Raw genomic sequence first — 23,051 nt, 5'->3', positions numbered from 1 at the left:
GGAGTTTGTACGTTCTCAGCCCCTGATCTGCTCCAGATTTTTCCCCACATTCCAAAGACGTACAGGTTTGTAGGTTAATTAGCTTTGGGAAAGATTGTACATTTTTCCTAGTGTGTTGGATACTTTTAGCTGATTGGTGCGGAGCGGACTCGGTGGCTGAAGGGCCTGTTTATGAATAAGGGGTCGGCCATTTAGAACGAAGATGAGGAAAAACTTTTTCACCCAGAGAGTTGTGAATCTGTTGAATTCTCTGCCTCAGAAGGCAGTGGAGGCTAATTTTCTGGATGCTTTCAAGAGAGAGTTAGATAGAGCTCTTAAAGATAGCGGAGTCAAGGGATATGGGGAGGGCAGGAACGGGGTCCTGATTGTGGATGATCAGCCATGATCACAGTAAATGGCGGTGCTGGCTCGAAGGGCCGAATGGCCTACTCCTGCACCTATGGTCTATTGCCTATTGTTTTTATGCTGTATTGGTAAACTGTACTGAACTAAACTAAATAAAAGTGTGTTTGTGGAGCAAAACATAAGGTAAAAGTATTAACAAGACCACTGTTTTCAATTTTCATCCCCTTCTACCAACACAAATCACCCACCAGATCCTCTTCCCCTATCTGCCCTTCGTGTCTCATAGAAACATAGAAAATAGGTGCAGGAGTAGGCCATTCGGCCCTTCAAGCCCACACCACCATTCAATATGATCATGGCTGATCATCCAACTCAGTGTCCTGTACCTGCCTTCTCTCCATACCCCCTGATCCCTTTAGCCACAAGGGCCACATCTAACTCCCTCTTAAATATAGCCAATGAACTTGCCTCAACTACCTTCTGTGGCAGAGAATTCCACAGATTCACCACTCTCTGTGTGAAAAATGTTTTTCTCATCTTGGTCCTAAAAGACTTCCCCTTTATCCTTAAACTGTGACCCCTTGTTCTGGACTTCCCCAACATCGGGAACAATCTTCCTGCATCTAGCCTGTCCATCCCCTTAAGAATTTTGTAAGTGTCTATAAGATCCCCCCTCAATCTTCTAAATTCTAGCGAGTACAAGCCGAGTCTATCCAGTCTTTCTTCATATGAAAGTCCTGCCATCCCAGGAATCAGTCTGGTCTCCCTTGATGATTCCCACTATCACCTTTATCAGATTCCAGCATCTGCAGCCTTTGTGTGCCTACGTTTCCACTTCCAGCAACCATGCCCAGCTTCAGCCTTCTCTCCCCCACTTGACTCCGTCTGCCATTTTCTCCTTGTCTACATTCACCTATTACCCACCTGCCTCTTTTTCCCAACTCCACCCCTCTCCCTCCCTTACCTGTCTCCGTCTGCGCATCATCCCGCACGTCTCCTTGGTCCACCCATTGGTCCCTGTCTCACCCTTTCCCCTCTCCGCTCTGCACCAGGTCTCTTCCCTCTCCACTCTCAGTCCCGATGCAGGATCTCGAGTTGAAACACTGACAATTAATTCCCTTTCCCCCCACAGATGCTGCTTGACCTCCTGAATTCCTCCTGCAGTCTGTTTTTTACTCCAGATTCCAGCAGCTTCCGTGTCTTGTCTCAATAGGACCAATCACAAATGGAAAGAAAACTCAATCACTTTTGCTAAAATTAAACTTGATGAAATCAGCACTTGTTTTGCTGTTGAGCCTCTCACCTGCCTCGCTGTTTAGCCAGGAAAATAATGGATTCTGCATATTTTCCTTCAGGTGCTTCCATTTTGCCTCAAGAGGTGAAAATTGGATGGGTTAAGTCTGAAATTGCACTGAACCGTTGTAATGCACAGTTTTATTCATGTACTTTGTGTAATTTCTGTAATTCTTTCGGGGGGGGGGGGGGCGGGGTGATATTAATAGTAGATCATTTCTAGAATGCACCCATTCTGCATCTTAAGTTGAGGTAAACACGTATGAGGCAGGGGCTGGTGTAGATAGGGAACTGTCAAAATCTCCACATCTTCATTCCCTGAAGATTTGAGCCTTTAATACACTTCTGGAATCCAATAGGCAGCACTGCCTATCTGATGTGTAACAGGGTGCCATAATCAATGTGATGTCAGGTTAGTATGTAGACACATGAAATTGCATATGCTGGTTTACAAAAAAAGACAGAAAGTGTTGGAGTAGGTCAGCGGATCCAGCAGCATCTCTGCAGAACATGGATAGGTGATGTTTTGGACTCTTTTTTAGAGATACAGCACGGATACAGGCCCTTCGGCCCACCAAGACCGCACCAACAAGCGATTCCCGCACATTAACACAAGGGACAATTTACACTTATACCAAGTATACGACCCCAAGCCAATTAACCTACAAACCTGTACATCTTTGGATTGTGGGAGAAAATCGAAGATCTCGGAGAAACCTACGTGGTCACGGGAAGAACGTACAAACCCCGTACAGACAGCACCCATAGTCGGGATCAAACCCGGGTCTCTGGCACTGTAAACGCAGTAAGGCAGCAACTCTACCACTGTGCCACTGTGCCGCCCACCAGTCTTCTTCAGATTTATTGTGGTTTGGGGGGGGGAGAAAGCTGGAAGCGAGGAGGGGCAGGACAGAGCCTGGCAATGACAGGTGGATACAGGTAGGAGGTTTGCCAAGTTGTTACATTGGGGTAGATTATAGTGGGCAGTTTGTTCAGCAGTAATAGGAGAGAGGGAGAGATGTTCAGGGTTATTTTTCTTGCAGTGTCTAGAAACACACATACCATCCTTTTGTCTCACAGGAAAGAAAGAAGTTCTTATCCTGTTCTGGCTCAGAAATGTCTGCACACATCTGACTAATCACCATTAAGGGAGATGGGATATGGAGGGGACAATGGCAACCTGATGAAACCTTGGTTCATATTCATTAGTTCAAAGGTTCTAGGAGCAGAATTAGGCCATTAGGCCCATCAGGTCTACTCCGCCATTCAATCATGGCTGATTTATCTTTCCCTCTCCACCCCATTCTCCTGCCCTCTCCCCATAATCCCTGACATCCTAGCTGATCAAGATCAAATGCTATGACGTTGCCAGGGTTGGATTCATTATGGAGTTTCCTGCCCATGTTGCCAGATTCCCTTCATCATGGATGTGGTTCCCATGAACAGTAGATTAATTCAAAACATAATTTAATAATTCAAGTTCAAGTTCAAGTTCGAGTTTGCATTTATTGTCACATGCACCAATTAAGGTACAGTGATATTTGAGTTTCAGACAGATTGGCACATGTACATTCATGGAATATTTTTAATGATATAAATGATATTTACCTGACTTATGTCACTGGTCCATGCAGCCTTTTCTTGTCTAGATGGAGCTAACAGCACAACTGTGAATGGCGTGGCATCTACAGATTCCACCACAATCTTGAAGTCAAGATGCCCAAAGACCTGACTAGAGCTTTTTGCTAAAAGGTATAAATGAAATTCATGATGAACCACTCAAATAATTTAAATTAACTTATGATGTATTATAATAGCAAATCTTCAATTCTGACTATTATGCAAAATACTGGAAATGTTAAATGTTAATTGCTCACTTAGCATTTTGCCACTGATTCGTTGGAGCAGATTGTGTTGCTCACAATCCTAGCCATAAACATTTCCCCATTTATAGAGTCATAGATTCGTACAGTGTGGAAACAGGCTCGCCGGCCCAACTTGCCCACACCGACCAACATGTAACATCTACACTAGTCCCACCTGCCTGTGTTTTGTCCATATCCCTCTAAACCTGTCCTATCCATGTACTCATCTAATTGTTTCTAAAAAGTTGCGATAGTCCCTCCCTCAACTAACTCTTCCGGCAGCTTATTCCATATACCCACCACCCTTTGTGTGAAAAGTTACCCCTCAGATTCATATTAAATCTCTTCCCCCTCACTTTAAACCGATGTTCTCTGGTTCTCGTTGCTTCTCTTCAGATATACATTCAAGTGCCTCTAGTACTCGCTACCAATCCATCAGCCTTTTATATAATAATAGAGGACAGAAGAGGGGCTATTTGACCCAATGACTTTGTCCCAGCTTTTTTGGAGAGCAATGCAATTAGTTCCTTCCTTCCCCCATATTCCTACAATTTTTCCCCTCTCAGTTATTTATTCATTTCTCTCTCAAGGTCCATCAGCTTCTAGGAATACATTCTATATTCTAACGGTTCATTACACAAACAAGATCTTTCTCTTGGCACCACCGACCCTTTAAAAGAAAAACTATCTACCTCAGTGACTCTGGGCCAGAATTCATTTCAATGTGGCGAACTTACTATAGCCAAGGTCTGATATTCAATTCACTAAATAGACCAACCTTGTCCACGATTTGCAGTGAGATTGGCAGCTGGGGGAAGTTATGATAATACATTAATGCATTACAGGGTGGCAGGGTGGCGCAGCGGTAGAGTTACTGCCTTATGCCCCTGTCCCACTTAGGAAACCTGAATGGAAACATCTGGAGACTTTGCGCCCCACCCAAGGTTTCCGTGCGTTTCCCGGAGGTTGCAGGTGGTTGCCAGAGGTTGCAAGTTCAAGTGAGTTTATTGTCATGTGTCCCTGTATAGGACAATGAAATTCTTGCTTTGCTTAAGCACACAGAAAATAGTAGGCATTTACTACAAAACAGATAAATGTGTCCATATACCATGATATAAATATATACACACATGAATAAATAAACTGGTAGTGCAAATAACAGAAAGTGGTTGCTAATAATCAGAGTTTTGTCCGAGCCAGGTTTAATAGCCTGATGGCTGAGGGGAAGTAGCTATTCCTGAACCTGGTTGTTGCAGTCTTCAGGCTCCTGCACCTTCTACCTGAAGGTAGCAGGGAGATGAGTGTGTGGCCAGGATGGTGTGGGTCTTTGATGATACTGCCAGCCTTTTTGAGGCAGCGACTGCGATAAATCCCCTCGATGGAAGGAAGGTCAGAGCCGATGATGGACTGGGCAGTGTTTACTACTTTTTGTAGTCTTTTCCTCTCCAGGGCGCTCAAATTGCCGAACCAAGCCACGATGCAACCGGTCAGCATGCTCTCGACTGTGCACCTGTAGAAGTTAGAGAGAGTCTTCTTTGACAATCCGACTCTCCGTAATCTTCTCAGGAAGTAGAGGCGCTGATGAGCTTTTTTGATAATTGCGTTAGTGTTCTCGGACCAGGAAAGATCTTCAGAGATGTGCACGCCCAGGAATTTGAAGTTCTTGACCCTTTCAACCATCGACCCGTTGATATAAATGGGTCCTGCAGGTAGTGGAAGCAGGTTGGGAGACTGACAAAAACCTCCGGGAATCGCACGGAAACCTTGGGAGGGGCGCAAAGTCTCCAGAGGTTTCTGTTCAGGTTTCCTAAGTGGGACAGGGGCATTACAGTGCTTGCAACGCCAGAGGCCCGGGTTTGATCATGACATGCTGTCTGTATGGAGTTTGTACGCTCTCCCTGTGACAGCGTGGGTTTTTAGTTTCCTCTCACACTCTAAAGATGTACAGGTTTGTAGGTTAATTGGCTTGGTGTATGTGTAAATTGTCCCTAGTGTGTGTAGGATAGTATTAATGTGTGGGGATCGCTGGTTGGTGCGGACTCAGTGGGCTGACAGACCTGTTTCCATGCTGCATGTCTAAACTTAACTAAACTAAAACTAAAGTAGCTCTCTGGAATTTTCTCCCTAAACTGCCTTCTGAATAATAATCTGATACATTATTGGGCTGATAAAGTATGAGCTCTGTATTAGTTTTAAAGTATAGAAGCCTTCCAGGCTTATTTCACAATACATCGAGGTACTCACATAGTGATGAAGATTTTATTAAAAAAATTATATTCAGTTGTGATTAAAATCAAAGAAAGAATTGCCACATATTACTTTATTTAGAAAGTAGGAAAATTAAAGAGCTCGTATTCTGATCAAATTATTCTGTGGTATATAATTAGAAATCATTCTGTACTTACATTCATCTTCACTTGCATCGGGTTCTTCTATTAAAGTGCAGTCTATCAGGGAAAGCACGCCCCCAGCCTGAAGCATGTAAAAGAATCACAAATGAATAGAGACCTTTGAACAGTGTGAATGAAAATTAACCTTATATGTTCTTTCTGTATATTGTAAAGTGGATTTGATGGAACCTTAAACCTATTTGATAATAAATCTGGAAAACTATCTTGTCATCTAATGGGATAACTAAATGCACTGGGTATTAAAAACATATTCCTATTGGTTACTCTAAACCCTTTTCCTTCCTGGACAAGACTCAGTATCATGACAACACCCAGAATTGTACTTGCCAGTTTGTCTGCTAATGAACAAGATTGTGTCTTTGATAAATCCAGGGTAAAGGCAGATTTGGCCCGGAAGATAGACAAAAAAAATGCTGGAGTAACTCAGCGGGCCAAGCACATCTCTGGAGGAAGAAAGACCCTTCTTCAGATTGAGAGTCAGGGGACAGGGAAACTAGAGGTGTGAAAAGGTACAGGACAGATCAGAGCTGGTACTGATGGCAAAAGGGCCCACAATGGCCCATGGTTGGCTGTGGCCCTCACTGTGTGTCTGGCATGCGCTGTAAATGTGGAACTGCTGATCTCTGAGAGTAGTTACAAAGTGCAGACTGATTTATTCCCCCATTTTGTACCTAGCCATAACAGTATTAGAAATAAAAAGGATTCCAGTACCAAGAAGACAGTACAACTTTATATCCCATATTGAAGTTCTCATTACAAAAATGCTAAGTGATCAGCATCTTCCAATTACTTTAACTTGGTGGTTCACATTTGGCAACGAAAAACAAAATCTCATTAAATTGACAAATGCGAAGTAAGATTTTGTTACAAGAAGCCTTCAACTGGTTATAATGGCAGTGAAAAGGAATATCAGTAAATATTTATTTAACATTTTTTCTCATGACCTGAAAATAATGTATTAGCCTGACAGATGAAACACGTTACATTTATGCTTGGACCATGACCCCACAGACGAGCACCAGGCCTTAATCTCAAACACCATTAATTATTTCATCACTTCCGGCTCTCTACCCTCTATAGTCTCTAACTTTATCGTTCCCCAGCCCTGCACGGCCCAATTTTACCTTCTTCCCAAAAACCACAAACAGAACTGTCCTGGCAGACCCATTGTTTCTGCTTCTTCGTGTCCCACCAAATTAATTTCCACATACCTCGACTCCATCCTATCCCCCCTGGTCCAATCCCTCCCCACCTATGTCCAAGACACCTCACACGCTCTTTGTCCCCTCAATTACTTCCTTTTTCCAGGCCCCCCACTCCCTCATCTTTACCATGGATGTCCAGTCATGCAACATCTCCATCCCCCACCAGGAAGGTCTCTCACCACTGAAAGGTTCTTGAAAGGACACAAGCCTATTTGTGGAGACACTATGGCGTCTGGGCTTAATTTCCTAACTGGGGGAAAGATATTTAGATGTTTCAAAGAGTGAGAGTTCTTGACAAGGGAGAGCAGGAGGGCCAGGAAACAAAAATAGATTGAAGGTAATTTATGAAAGAACCAGACAGTTTAGTCAATTCAGTTCATTGTCACGTGTACCGAGGTACAGTGATTCAGTGATACAGTTTCTTGATTAGACGGTGTCAAGGGTTATGGGGAGCAGGCAGGAGAATGGGGATAGGAAGGAGAGATAGATCAGGCATGATTGAATGGCGGAGTAGACTTGATGGGCCAAATGGCCTAATTCTGCTCCTGTCATTGACAGTGAAAAGCTTTTGTTGCATGCTAACCTGGCAGAGGAAAGACAATACATGATTACAATCGAGCTATTCACAATGGTTGCGGTTGGCAGGAGAATGGGGTTAGGAAGGAGAGATAGATCAGCCATGATTGAACGGCAGAGTAGATTCGATGGGCCGAATGGCCTAATTCTGTTGCCTGATAGCTGGGAAGAAGCTGTCCCTGAATCTGGAGGTGTGCTTTTTCATACTTCTATACCTTTTGCCGTTAGGAGAGGGGAGAAGAGGGAATAGCCAGGGTGCGATTTGTCCTTGATTATGCTGCTGGGCTTGCCGAGGCAGCGTGAGGTGTAAATGGCTGATCATTAGCCTGGATACTCCTCACCCGACACCTCGTCACCCATCACTGCCTTTGCAACAGAACTGAGCATAAACAACTTCAGACATTCCTATGTTTAAGAAAGAACTGCAGATGCTGGAAAAAATCTAAGGTTTCCTATTCATTCTCTCCATAGATGCTGCCTCACCCGCTGAGTTCCTCCAGCATTTTTGTCTACCTCAGACATTCCTATGGTACCTTGTATGGCATAATGGTCAAAGGAGGTGATGCTACGCTCCCTGTCAGTGGTGCTAAACATGATATGAAGTTAGTTTGTCATGAAGAGGGTTCCCGACCCGAAACGCCACCCATCAATGTTCTCCAGGGATGCTGCCCGACCCGCTAGGTTACTCCAGCACTTTGTGTCTTTTATAGTTTCTTGTAGGCTGCCTGTAAAACTCATAGCACTGAAGACTGAATTTTAGAGACAATACACTGATGCATTAATGTTTAAGAATGATTTTCTGATCCTTTCGCTATGATTTAGTTAAGTGGAGAACTTGCACTATCTTTTTCAGGGCATTATCTTTTCGGAGATTCATGCTTATTTCTTAAACATGTGAAAATGAGCTCCAATATGAATTAATGACAGTCCTAAGACCTTTGGGCTGGTTTGCAGTAGGCTCGATCTCACCCAGATGAGCACACACACACATAGACGAACCATGTAAGATGGAAGCTTTTCCATTTATCCCCGGTATACACGTTAAGGCTTCATCCATCAGTAGGGAAATTGAATTTTTTTTTTTAGAAATTAGGTGCAGGAGGAGGCCATTCGGCCCTTTGAGCCAGCACCGCCATTCATTGTGATCATGGCTGATCGTCCCCAATCAATAACCCGTACCTGCCTTCTCCCCATATCCCTTGATTCCACTAGCCCCTAGATCTCTATCTAACTCTCTCTTAAATCCATCCAGTGATTTGGCCTCCACTGCCCTCTGTGGCAGGGAATTCCACAAATTCACAACTCTGGGTGAAAACGTTTTTTTCTCACCTCAATGGCCTCCCCTTTATTCTAAGAATAACTGGAGAATAAGGATTTACAATTAGATATAATGGCTGGGGTAAACATACTCCACTTCTTCCCCAGAGTCAGGTCTAGAAACACAACATTAAAGTGAAAAAAGTAGCAGTCAAAGCATGCTTTTGGAAAAAACAAATGTTACAGCCTTTAGTTATGAGGGAGAGAATTATTGAGAACTGAATGTCACCTTCAATAGATGCAATTTTCCTCCCGAACTCCGTGTGCAGATAAGGAAATGTTTTGTGAATAAGAAACACTGCCTTTCTCCTTCTTTCTTCAGAGACAGGGAACCTAGGCGAACTTTGGCCAGCTTTCCCCTCTCCACAGATGGGAGCTGTATGAGGGAACCTGAAATGTTAGCAGTATTCAGATCAGTTGCCATGACCAGAGGGCTCACATGTTAAGCATATATCAATGAATGAACTCAGTAATTATGCAGGTTTCTGCCACTTCAGGTAAGCAGGTACATCGGAGGAAAAACAAAATACAGTAATTGCTCAATTTATGGGATTGACCTGATAAGTAGACCATAACATGTAGAACATAGAAAAGTACAGCATAGGAACAGGCCCTTCGGCCTACCATGTCTGGGCCAGATATGAAGCCAAGATGAATTCCTGACTAGTAAGAGTGTCAAGGGTTATGGGGAGAGGGCACGAGAATGGGGTTGAGAGGGTAAGATAGATCTGCCATGATTGAATGGTGGAGTAGACTCGATGGGCCGAATGGCCTACTTCTGCTGCAACGATTTATGAACTTATGAAATTAATCCAATTTGCCTGCACATGAACCACATACCTCCAATCCCTGCACATCCATGAGCCCATCAAAAAGCCTCTTAAACACCATTATCATATCTGCCTCCATCGCCACCGCAGGCACTGGCCAACCTCGGTACAAAAAAACATTCCAGGACAAAGCAATTTGAGAGATTAATATCCATCCTATTACCCAAAACATGTTTTGTTCACTCCAACACCGGAGCTGTATGGCTCTCTCTTTGTAACTCTCTGTAACCCTCTCTCTTGTTGACTTAGGATACACTGTCTATAAAATGTTCTGCAGAGAGTCGGATCGACTACTCTGACACAATCTCCCAAATTCACCACCTCTAACACCAAAAAACGACAAGGTCGGGTCATGGGGACATCACGATCTGCAGGTCCCTCTCCATGTCGCTCAATGTCCGAACATGTAAACAAATCGCTGCTCCTTCCTTCATTGCCGTTGGATCCAAATCCTGGCATCCTGACCAAACAGTGTTCTGGAGGGACCTTCACCAGAAGGATTGCAGCAGTTCAAGACCATAGCTCATCACCACCTTATCAAGGGCAGTAGGGATAGTCAATAAACATTGGGCTATCCTGCGATATCTATATCATGAAAAATGAATGAATGCGTGGAAAGTTATAAAAAAAATAGTACATTTAACTTACTTACTACTTACTTACTGCCAGGGCCGGATTTAGATGAAGCTGTTTCACTTGTGAGTCCCCCCCCCACAATCCTCCACCCCCACGACTAGAGGACCATGACTACCCGACAGTGACAGTGTGACACTTTTAGATCCTACTGTATGTTGTCAATAAACAGTTGGTTTTAAAATACATATTAGATTCACCGCAGAGTGGGCGATGCCTTACATGGATCGCCGTTTGAAGCTCTGGAGTGTTGGGCCTGCGGCAGGGATGGGGGTTGGGGCCGGAGGATGGCAGGTGAGTGGACTGAGGCCGAGGCGATCTCTGGTGGAGGGGTGGTGGGTGGTCAGGGGGTAGGGGGGGTATGAGGACTGTAGTGTGGGTGGGGAAGAGCTGGAGTCACATGGTTTGAGGGGAATGGGGAAGACCCAATGGAACAGCCACTGAGGTTACCAGGGTTGGGGGACCAGCACTAGGACCCAGCGCAGTCTAACCCAGGGGAGTGGGAATCTGCAGCGTGGAAACTTCAGGCCCCGTGCTGAGTCCAGGCTGCAGGTAAGGCGACGGCTGCGTGCTGCTGGAGGGTGGTGGAGTGGCCAGGGTCAGCAGGCAAAGAGTAGAAGGTCCCGGTAGGCGGATGGTCGATGAGGCAGCGAGGTGAGTAGGCCCCCCTAGATCTCGAGGCCCTAAACTTAAGCTTGTCTAGCTTATACGTAAATCCGGCCCTGCTTACTGCCTATTATGCCTCCTGGCATGTAGGGCAGCAACGAAGGTCCTCCACTCCTGGTCTGTTTTAAGCAGATTATTAATTTATCGATGGATTGAAAGGTACAGCATGGAAACAGATCCCTAGACCCTTCGAATCCACGCTGACCATTGATCACCTGTTCACACCCATTCTATGTCATTCCCACTTGCACATTCACTCCCTGCAGACTAGGGGTAATTTACAGAGGCCAATTAACCTATAAACCTGGACCTTCTTAGGATGTGGGAGGAAAGCAGAAAACCCCGAGGGAACTCACGTGGTCACAGAGAGAATGTGGAAACTCTACATAGACAGCACCCTGGATGAGGATCAAACTGGGGTCTCTGGTGTTTAGAGACAGCAGCTCTACCCGTTGTACCACTGTGCCACCCCTGTGAACCACTAATAAGCATTTACTCAGATTTGTGACCCCCATTGAAATGAATGGAGTTGCGTGACCTATACCAGTGATGAATGGCAAACTGCTGAGGGGCCAGATGTGATATGTTCCTCAGGTCAGTAAAGTGGAGAACCATTGCTGGACTCAATGCTAAGGCTACATGTAGAGGGAGAAGTCATATGAGCAAGTATTTGACCTCTGACCCATGCACAAAATTGAATGCACAGATATGGAGGTGGGAAAGGGGCCAGCAATGAAGGTAAGGATGACTTGACTCTATAGTTAATATTACGTGGCATTAGTCCCGCTGTGAAGGTAGACACAAAAGCTGGAGTAACCCAGCGAGTTAGGCAACATCTCCAGAGAAAAGGAATAGGTGACGTTTCGGATTGAGACCCTTCTTCATCACCTATTCCTTTTCTCCAGATATGCTGCCTCTTCCGCTGAGTTACTCCAGCTTTTTGTGTCTATGTTCAGTTTAAAACAGCATCTGCAGTTCCTTCCTATACGTTAGTCTCTCTGTGTTCAGATGCAAAGATGATCTGGCCCTATTGTTAATAGGGTGTACAGAACATGCTGCCAGAGGAGGTAGTTGAGGCAGGAACTATCCCACCACTTAAGAAACAGTTAGACAGGTACATGGATAGGACAAGTTTGGAGGGATATGGACCAAACACAGGCAGGTGGGACTAGTGTAGCTGGGACATGATGGCCGGTGTGGCCAAGTGGGGCCAAATGGCCTGTTTCCACACTGTATCACTCTATGACTCTATGACTATGACACCGATGGAAACCCAATGCTCAAGGCACTCCACTTGCATTCTATGTCAGACACCTATTTGTATTCCAGCAGCTGAGAGGAAAAGGAAGAGGTTGAAGAAAAAAATATTGAATGAAAATGTGTTAATAATTTCCTGATTCTGCTCTCGAGGTGCTCCATGCACCTGTGATTCCCTGAGGTGACGTGACATTACAAGAACAACCAAGTAGCCTAATGTAACGGTAGACAAGCTATGCACTTAAAGGCCATACGATCTACAATGGAGTGCTGCTACTGCAGTAAGGCCAAGATAATAGGCAGCAGCCTTTCAGCATACAACAATGGATGATCATTTTTCTGTAGATAGCAACCTCTTTGAACAGAAGCTCATCGGCAGCTTGGATGACAATAGACAATAAAAAATAGACAATAGATGCAGTAGGCCATTCGGCCCTTTGAACCAGCACCGCCATTCAATGTGATCATGGCTGATCGTCCCCAATCAGTACCCCGTTCCTGCCTTTTTCCCATATCCCCTGACTCCGCTATCTTTAAGAGCCCTATCCAGCTCTTTCTTGAAAGCATCCAGAGATCCTGCCTCCACCACCCTCTGAGGCAGAGAATTCGACAGACTCACAACTTTCTGTGAGAAAAAATGTTTCCTCGTCTCCGTTCTAAATGGCTTATCCCTTATTCGTAAACTGTGGCCCCTGGTTCTGGACTCCCCCAACATCGGGAACATGTTTCCTGCCTCCAGCATGTCCAAACCCTTAACAATCTTATATGTTTCAATAAGATCACCTCTCATCCTTCTAAACTCCAGAGTGTACAAGCCCAGCTGCTTCATTGTCTCAGCATATGACAGTCCCGCCATCCCAGGAATTAACCTTGTAAACATACGCTGCACTCCCTCAATAGCAAGAATGTCCTTCCTCAAATTAGGGGACCAAAACTGCACACAATACTCCAGGTGTGGTCTCACTAGGGCTCTGTACAACTGCAGAAGGACCTCTTTGCTCCTATATTCGTCTCCTCTTGTTATAAAAGGTCAACATGCCATTCGCTTTCTTCACTGCCTGCTGTACATTTCAACTATCGAAATATGCGGCTATTTCATCTTTTATAATTGACTCCAGCAGCTTCCCCACCACCGATGTCAGGCTAACGGATCTATAATTCCCTGTTTGCTCTCGCGCGCCTTTCTTAAAAAGGGGGATAACATTAGCTACCCTCCAATCCACAGGAACTGATCCTGAGTCTATAGAACATTGGAAAATTATCACCAATGCATCCACAATTTCTAGAGCCACTTCCTTAAGTACCCTGGGATGCAGACATCAGGCCCTGGGGATTTATCAGCCTTCAGTCCCATCAGTCTACCCAACACCATTTCCTGCCTAATGTGCATTTCCTTCAGCTCCTCCGTCACCCCGGATCCTCTGGCCACTACTATATCAGGAAGATTGTTTGTGTCCTCCTTAGTGAAGACAGATCCAAAGTACCTGTTCAACTCATCTGCCATTTCCTTGCTCCCCATAATAAATTCACTTTTTTCGGTCTTCAAGAGTCCAACTTTGGTCTTAACTAATTTTTTTCTCTTCACATACCTAAAGAAGCTTTTACTACCTGTGCTATCCCCTCCCCTTCCTTCACCCTCTAGCTGTCTCCTCCCACCCTCCCATCCGCCCGCCCTCGGGCTCCTCCTCCTCCCCTTTTTCCTTCTTTCTTTCCCCACCCCCCATCAGTCTGAAGAAGGGTTTCGGCCCGAAACGTCGCCTATTTCCTTCGCTCCATAGATGCTGCTGCACCCGCTGAGTTCCTCCAGCAATTTTGTGTACCTTCGATATTCCAGCATCTGCAGTTCCCTTTTGAACACTTTGTCTACTCCACTGCGATATCTCTTCAAGGTATGCCTACTTTGAAGAAGTTCTCCTCCTCTCTCCGGAGACAGTTTCACAACCTCCTCTCTAACTGCACACCTTCTGTGATCCCCCCTGCCCTCCAACTGTACGCTAGCCTGTGCTGTCCCCTCCCCTTCCTTCACCCTCTAGCTGTCTCCTCCCACCCTCCCATCCGCCCGCCCTCGGGCTCCTCCTCCTCCCCTTTTTCCTTCTTTCTTTCCCCACCCCCCATCAGTCTGAAGAAGGGTTTCAGCCCGAAACGTCGCCTATTTCCTTCGCTCCATAGATGCTGCTGCACCCGCTGAGTTCCTCCAGCAATTTTGTGTACCTTTGAAGCTTTTACTATACTCCTTTATAATCTTGGCTAGCTTACCTTCTACCTCATCTTTTCTCCCTGTATTGTCTTTTTGGTTATCTTCTGTTGCTCTTTAAACATTACCCAATCCTCTTGCTTCCCGCTCATCTTTGCTACGTTGTACTTCTTCTCTTTAATTTCTATACTGTCCCTGACGTCCCTTGTCAGCCATGGTCGTCCCTTAGTCCCCTTGGAATCTTTCTTCCTCCTAGGAATGAACTGATCCTGCATCTTCTGTATTATTCCAACAAATACCTGCCATTTTTGATCCACTGTCATCACTGCTAGTGTATCTTTCCAGTCAACTTTGGCCAGCTCCTCCCTCATGGCCCCATAGTCCCCTTTATTCAACTGTAACACTGACACCTCCGATCTACCCTTCTCCCTCTCCAATTGTAGATTAAACCTGACCATGTTATGGGTCACTACTTCCTAATGGCTCATTAACCTCGAGGTCCTTTATCAAATCTGGTTCATTACATAACACTAAATCCAGAATTGCCTTCTCCCTGGTAGGGTCCAATACAAGCTGCTCTAAGAATCCATCACGAAGGCACTCTACAAAGTCCCTTTCTTGGGGTCCAGTACCAACCTGCTTTTCCCAGTCTACTTGCATGTTGAAATCTCCCATAACAACCACAGCATTACTTTTGCTACATGCCAATTTTAACTCCTGATTCAACTTGCACCCTATGTCCAGGCTACTGTTTGGGGGCCTGTAGATAAGTCCCATTAGGGTCTTTTTACCCTTACAATTCCTTAGTTCTATCCATACTGACTCCACATCTCCTGTTTCAATGTCACCCCTTGCAAGGGACTGAATTTCATTCCTCACCAACAGGGCAACCCCACCCCTTCTGCCCACCTGTCTGTCTTTTCGATAAGAGGTATACCCTTGAATATTCAGTTCCCAGCCCTGGCCCTCTTGCAGCCATGTCTCTGTAATTCCCACAACCTCATACTTGCCAATTTCTAACTGAGTCTCAAGCTCGTCCACTTTATTTCTTATACTTCGCGCATTCATATACAGCACTTTGACCTCCGTATTCACGTCCCCCCTTGCACCGCTCGCAATTGGCCCTGATGGATTTTCAGATAGATGAATATAATAAGACCCAAGTTTATTGTCATCACAAGTTGGGTGGTGCAGCGGTAGAGTTGCTGACTTACAGCGCCAGAGACCCAGGTTTGATCCTGACTATGGGTGCTGTCTGTACGGAGTTGGTATGCTCTCCCCGTGACCTGTGTGAGATTTGTCCGGGAACTCCGGTTTCCTCCCACACTCCAAAGACGTACAGGTTTGTAGGCTAATTGATTGGGTACAATTGTAAACTATCACTAGTGTGTGTAGGAAGGTGTTAGTGTGCGGAGGTCGCTGGTCAGCGTGTGCCGAAGGGCCTGTTTCCTTGCTGTATCTTAAAACTAAACTAAACTTCACTAACACAGTGCGGTACACGCACTATGAGAAATCTGGACGGTAAGGAAAAAAGTCGTTAACTACAACCAGATCTTGCGAGGAAAGTATTGATGAATTTTGGTGGTGACCAGAGGTTTGCCTGGCTGACAATTTCAATGGTTCAATGATCAATTCAATGATTGCTTTATTATGTAATGGTTTTCAAAATATCTTGATAGCAACTCATTGCAAGCCCAACGGTGCATTGGGCTTGAGAAAAAAGCACAACATTCTTGCTATTGTTCATCAATTATTTAAATATCCAAGCTTGTCTGGATTTCCATAACAGCAACAAATAGCGAATGGGTAGGCATGAAATGGGTCAGTGTATAAACAGCAGATAAATGCCCTGTATAAAGTATTCACAGCATCTTTGCCTAAAGCTCATTCTCTTCATCTTTATCTGCTTAAAATAAATGATCTTTCCAGACAGAATACCCTAGTTCTCTGACTAATTTCACTCTCCTGATTAATTTTACTGATTACATGCTTCATTGTTACCTTCCCCTCAGTTAAAAATGAACCATTCTACATTTCCTTGATCATCGCCTGCTTTGATCTATCGTTTTCACACCTTACCCTTCCATATCTCTCGTCTTCCTCTCCCCTGACTCTCAGTCTGAAGAAGGGTCTCGACCTGAAACGTCACCCTTTCCTTCTCTCCAGAGATGCTGCCTGTCCAGTTGAGTTACTCCAGCATTTTGTGTCTAATAACTTTGAATACCATGCTCAGGCTTCATTGCATACTTAAGATTCCTGGAGTTAAACAGCATGGAAATGGGCTCTTCAGCCCTTCTTGTCCAAGCCGACAAAGTTGCCTAAGTGAGCTACACCATTTCATCTGAAATTTCCCTTTCTCCAATAGACCAGCAGACCAGGGTTGGCAGAGCTTTCCTCAATGTTACCGATCAAATATAGTGCCTTCAACTAAAGCCCAGGCGATGTAGTCAGGTAATCCAGAGATTTCATACAATGAACAATGGAATTACTTGATTTATTATTATATTCAGCAGCCAACTTCTCTATGAGGGGCAAAAGTAGTTGAATGAGTCAATTGTACAGTCATCCTTCTAAATGGACCTGTACCATGTCACTTCTGTTCAAGTGCTTAAGTGATCATATAGAAATTTTAAAAATAAATAAATAAATATTATACATGATTCTGTTACGGTTATCGACATCATTTTTCATGTGACTAATGTACTTTTAGTGCACTTAGATATTCAAAAGGCATAGAACCTTTGTTGATATAAATGATGCTGCTAATATTGTCAGGAGATGGCATTGTGGGCAAAAGGTAGGCTCAAGGACAGGTCAGACAGCTTAGTTGTTGATATTGTTTTGGACATCAAGGAATAATTATCTCCATGTGATAGTGTTAGCACCATTGTTTTTCTTCATGTAAAAGACTTAGTTGTAGAAACCAAGGTCAAAAATGATCCATAGAGTGAACCGTGAAGTTGATTGTGAAAGTTCAGGACAATGTTGGACTGAATTTAATGATATAAGGAACACATCAGGAATACAAATCAGAAAACCCTAAAAAAAGTATTGGAGGAGAGGTGCACAAGATCTCAGTGATTCAAACTGCTGGAAGGGGTATGCCAGAAAAAGTGAAATTATAAAAATAAATAAATATTTAATGGGATTATAATAATCTTGCAATCTAAGCCTGGCGGGTACAAGCCATAATACAAGTACAAATAAACAGGGATAAAAAGAATAGAACGAAAGAGGTAATACAAATCCATGCAAATTATTAATTAGGGCACAGTTGGGAGAGATTTTCTAGGATAGTACAAGGGGTAAAACCTTTACTTGTGGGAAGATAAAGTTGTGCTTTCTCCATTTGAAGCCAAGTGATAGCATCAATGATCAATGCGCATCTTTAATTGTCCACTGGTAGGTAGCAGCAAGCCACCTTCTGCAGTTGCAACAGAATGCTGATGGTCCTTGGATCAAACTGTTTACCAAGGAGTTTCAGGATTGAACTCCAAATACAACAAAGGGACAATGAATGGGCTGAAACACAGTTCAAAGTCAGGACACCGTGTGACTTGAAGGGAGATTTACATTTGGTTGTTTCACCTGCATCTATCTGTTGGACTTAATCGTAAAAGTGGACGAGGTCACACATGGGAGACACAATCAAAAAAGCTTGGATGATTTGCAGCTGTACATTTCAAGGAGGTTCTCAAAGTTGTGGGGTCCGGAGATTGTATACATTATTTTCATTTTTATATCATTTGAGAGAAGTTACAGTACAAAATAAACAGATGTCAACTCATAAGGGGCATTTCCATAGTAACATGTGAAGGAATGATTGCTCTGTATTTATGCAATCCAAGCCTGGTGGATAAAAGCCTTAGTACAAGTGTAAATAAACTTGACTTGAAATAAACTACTAGATAATAGACAACAGACAACAGACAATAGGTGCAGAAGTAGGCCATTCGGCCCTTCGAGCCATTCAATGTGATCATGGCTGATCATCCCCAATCAGTACCCCTTCCTGCCTTCTCCCCATGTCCCATGACTCCGCTATTTTTAAGAGCCCTATCTAGCTCTCTCATGAAAGCGTCTAGAGAACCTGCCTCCACTGCCCTCTGAGGCAGAGAATTCCACAGACTCACCACTCTCTGTGAGAAAAAGTGTTTCCTCGTTTCTGTTCTAAATGGCTTATTCCTTATACTTAAACTGTGACCCCTGGTTCTGGACTCCCCCAACATCGGGAACATGTTTCCTGCCTCTAGCGTGTCCATGCCCTTAACAATCTTATACATTTCAATGAGAATCCCCTCTCATCTTTCTCAACTCAAGAGTGTACAAGCCCAGCTGCTCCATCCTCTCAGCATACGACAGTCCCGCCATCCCGGGAATTAACCTTGTAAACCTACGATGCACTCCCTCAATAGCAAGAATGTCCTTCCTCAAATTAGGGGACCAAAACTGCACACAATACTCCAGGTGTGGTCTCACTAGGGTTCTGTACAACTGCAGAAGGACCTCTTTGCTCCTATATTCGATTCCTCGTGTTATAAAGGCCTACATGACATTCACTTTCTTCACTGCCTGCTGTACCTGCATGCTTACTTTCATAGACTGATGTACAAGGACCCCCAGATCCCATTGTACTTCCCCTTTTCCCAACTTGACAACATTTAGATAGTAATCTGCCTTCCTGTTTTTGCTACCAAAGTGGATAACCTCACATTTATCCGCATTAAGCCTTATCTGCCATGCATCTGCCCACTCCCCCAACCTGTCCAAGTCACCCTGCATTCTCATAGCATCCTCCTCACAGTTCACACTGCCACCCAGCTTTGTGTCATCTGCAAATTTGCTAATGTTACTTTGAATCCCTTCATCCAAATCATTGATGTATATTGTAAATAGCTGCGGTCCCAGCACTGAGCCTCGCGGTACCCCACTAGTCACTGCCTGCTATTCTGAAAGGGACCCGTTAATCCCTACTCTTTGTTTCCTGTCTGCCAACCACTTCTCTATCGATGTCAGCACTCTACCCCCAATACCATGTGCCCTAATTTTGCCCACTAATCTCCTATGTGAGACCTTATCAAATGCTTTCTGTAAGTCCAGGTACACTACATCCACTGGCTCTCCCTTGTCCATTTTCCTAGTTACATCCTCAAAAAATTCCAGAAGGTTAGTCAAGCATGATTTCCCCTTCGTAATTCCATGCTGACTCGGACCGATCCTGTTACTGCTACCGAAATGTGCGGCTATTTCATCTTTTATAATTGACTCCAGCAACTTCCCCACCACCGATGTCAGGCTAACTGGTCTATAATTCCCTGTTTTTTCTCTCCCGCCTTTCTTAAAAAGTGGGATAACATTAGCTACCCTCCAATCCACAGGAACTGATCCTGAGTCTATAGAACATTGAAAAATTAACACCAATGCATCCACGATTTCTAGAGCCACTTCCTTAAGAACCCTGGGATGCAGACCATCAGGCCCTGGGGATTTATCAGCCTTCAGTCCCATCAGTCTATCCAACACCATTTCCTGCCTAATGTGTATTTCCTTCAGTTCCTCTGTCACCCCAGATCCTCTGGCCACTACTATATCAGGAAGATTGTTTGTGTCCTCCTTAGTGAAGACAGATCCAAAGTACCTGTTCAACTCATCTGCCATTTCCTTGTTCCCCATAATAAATTCACCTTTTTCAGTCTTCAAGGGTCCAACTTTAGTCTTAACTATTTTTTTCTTCTTCACATACCTAAAGAAGCTTTTACTATCTTGCTTTATATTCTTGGCTAGTTTACCTTCGTACCTCATCTTTTCTCCCCGTATTGTCTTTTTGGTTATCTTCTGTTGTTCTTTAAACATTACCCAATCCTCTTGCTTCCCGCTCATCTTTGCTACGTTGTACTTCTTCGCTTTAATTTCTATACTGTCCCTGACGTCCCTTGTCAGCCATGGTCGTCCCTTTCTCCCCTTGGAATCTTTCTTCCTCCTAGGAATGAACTGATCCTGCACCTTCTGTATTATTCCTAGAAACACCTGCCATTGTTGTTCCACTGTCATCCGTGCTAGTGTATCTTTCCAGTCAACTTTGGCCAGCTCCTCCCTCATGGCCCCTTAGCCCCCTTTATTCAACTGCTACACTGACACCTCCAATCTACTCTTCTCCCTCTCCAATTGTAGATTAAACCTGACCATGTTATGGTCACTGCCTCCTAATGGCTCATTAGGACCTCTCGGACTGGGACCTCTCACAGCTAAAGGGCTAACAGGAAGTGAGCAAGAGTGCGGTGGTGAGATGAAGATCGGATCGTCCATGATAGAAAAACATAGAAAACTAGGTGCAGGAATAGGCCATTCAACTCTTCGAGCCTGCATCGCCATTCAATATAATAATGGCTCATCATCTAAAGTCAGTATCCCATTCCTGCATTTTCCCCATATCCCTTGATTCCTTTAGCCCTAAGAGCTAAATCTAACTCTCCTGAAAACATCCAGTGAATTGGCCTCCACAAGTCTCTGGGTGAAAAAGTTTTTCCTCATCTCAGTCCTAAATGACCTATCCCTTATTCTTAAACGGTGACCCCTGTTTCTGGACTCCCCCAACATCAGGAACATTTTTCCTGCATCTAATCCTTTAAGGATTTTATATGTTTCTATCAGATCCCCTCTTATTCTTTTAAATTCCAGTGAATACAAACCCAGTCGACCCATTCTTTCATCATATGTTAGTCCCGCCATCCTGGGAATTAAACTGGTGAACCTACGCTGCACTCCCTCTAAAGCAATAATGTGCTTCCTCAAATTAGGAGACCAACATTGCACACAGTACTCCAGGTGTGGTCTCACCAGGGCCCTGTACAACTGCAGTAGGGCCTCCTTGCTCCAAAACTCAAATCCTCTTGCAATGAAGTCCAACATGCCATTAGCTTTCTTCACTGCCTTCTGTACCTGCATGCTTACTTTCAATGACTGATGTACAAGCACACACAGGTCACGTTGCACCTCTCCTTTTCCTAATCTGACCATTCAGATAATAATCTGCCTTCCTGTTCTTGCCAACAAAGTGGATAACCTCACATTTATCCACATAATACTGCATCTGCCATGCATCTACCCACTCATTCAACCTATCCAAGTCACCCTGCAGCCTCATAGCATCCTCATTGCAACTCACACTGTCACCCAGCTTTGTGTCTCACCTGTAAATTTGGAGATGTGACATTCCCTCATCTAAATTGTTAATATATATAGTAAATAACTGGGGTCCCAGCACCGAGCCTTGTGGCACCCCACTAGTCACTGCCTGCCATTCTGAAAAGGACCCGTTAATTCCTACTCTTTGCTTCCTGTCTGCCAATGAGTTATCTATCCATATCAATATCCTACCCCCAAACCATGTGCTCTAATTTTGCACACTAATCTCTTGTATGGGACTTTGTCAAAGTTTTTTGAAAGTCCAGATGCACCACATCCACTGACTCTCCCTCATCCATTCTACTTGTTACATCCTCAAAAATTTCCAGAAGATTAGTCAAGCATGATTTTTCATTCATAAATCCATGCTGACTTTGACCAATCCTATCGCTGATTTCCAAATGCGCTGCTATAACACCTTTAATAATTGACTCAAGCATCTTCCCCACTACTAATGTAAGGCTAACTGGTCTATAATTCCCCATTTTCTCTCTCCCTCCTTTCTTTAAAAGTGGAGTTACATTGGGTACCCTCCAGTCCGCAGGAACTGATCCAGTGTCGGGAGAACATTGGAAAATGATCACCAATGTATCCATGATTTCTAGGGCCACCTCCTTGAGTACTCTGGATGCAGACCATCAGGCCCTGGAGATTTATCTGCCTTCAGTCCCAACAGTTTACCTAACACTGAAGAAGGATCTCGACCCAAAACGTCACCCATTACTTCTCTCCAGAGATGCTGCCTGTCCCGCTGAGTTACTACAGCATTTTGTGTCTACCTTCGATTTAAAATAGCATCTGCAGCTTTTTCCTACACAGTTTACATAATACTATTTCCTGACTTATTTGGATTCCCTTCAGTTCCTCCCTCACACTAGATCCTCTGTCCCCTAGTATTTTGGTTCTGTCTTTCCTTCGTGGAAACAGAACCAATGTACTAATTTAACTGTTCTGCCATTTCCTTGTGTCCCATTATAAATTCACCTGTCTCTGATTGTAAGGGACCTACATTTGACTTCACTAATCTTTTCCTTATTACATATCTAAAGAAGCTTTTACAGTCACTTTTAAATTCCCCGCAAGCTTTCTTTCATGCTATTTTTCCCCCTCTTAATTAACCCCTTTGCTGAATTCTAAATTTCTCCCAATCCTCTGGTTTGCTGCCCACTCTGTCCAATTTATATGCCTCTTCCTTGGATTTAACACTCTCCTTGATTTCCCTCGTTAGCAATGGTTGAGCCGCCTTCACCGTTTTATATTTTTACCAGGCAGGG

General features: G+C 44.2%; 1 protein-coding gene across 1 annotated transcript in view; it reads right to left on the bottom strand.

Annotated features, from left to right (window-relative positions):
• The window catches only part of rasgrf2 (Ras protein specific guanine nucleotide releasing factor 2), a 225,554-nt gene that overhangs the window by 71,393 nt on the left and 131,110 nt on the right, over positions 1-23,051 (bottom strand). The window contains exons 10-12 of the mRNA XM_033018742.1: positions 9,242-9,402; positions 5,909-5,975; positions 3,247-3,383 (exon numbers count right to left, since the gene is read on the bottom strand). Of these exons, the coding sequence (XP_032874633.1) occupies positions 3,247-3,383; positions 5,909-5,975; positions 9,242-9,402 (365 nt within the window). The remainder of the gene's footprint in view (positions 1-3,246; positions 3,384-5,908; positions 5,976-9,241; positions 9,403-23,051) is intronic.

This window comes from Amblyraja radiata, chromosome 3 (genome assembly GCF_010909765.2).
Source record: "Amblyraja radiata isolate CabotCenter1 chromosome 3, sAmbRad1.1.pri, whole genome shotgun sequence".
Lineage (NCBI taxonomy): Eukaryota > Metazoa > Chordata > Chondrichthyes > Rajiformes > Rajidae > Amblyraja > Amblyraja radiata.
This window is presented reverse-complemented; position numbering and strand designations above follow the sequence as displayed.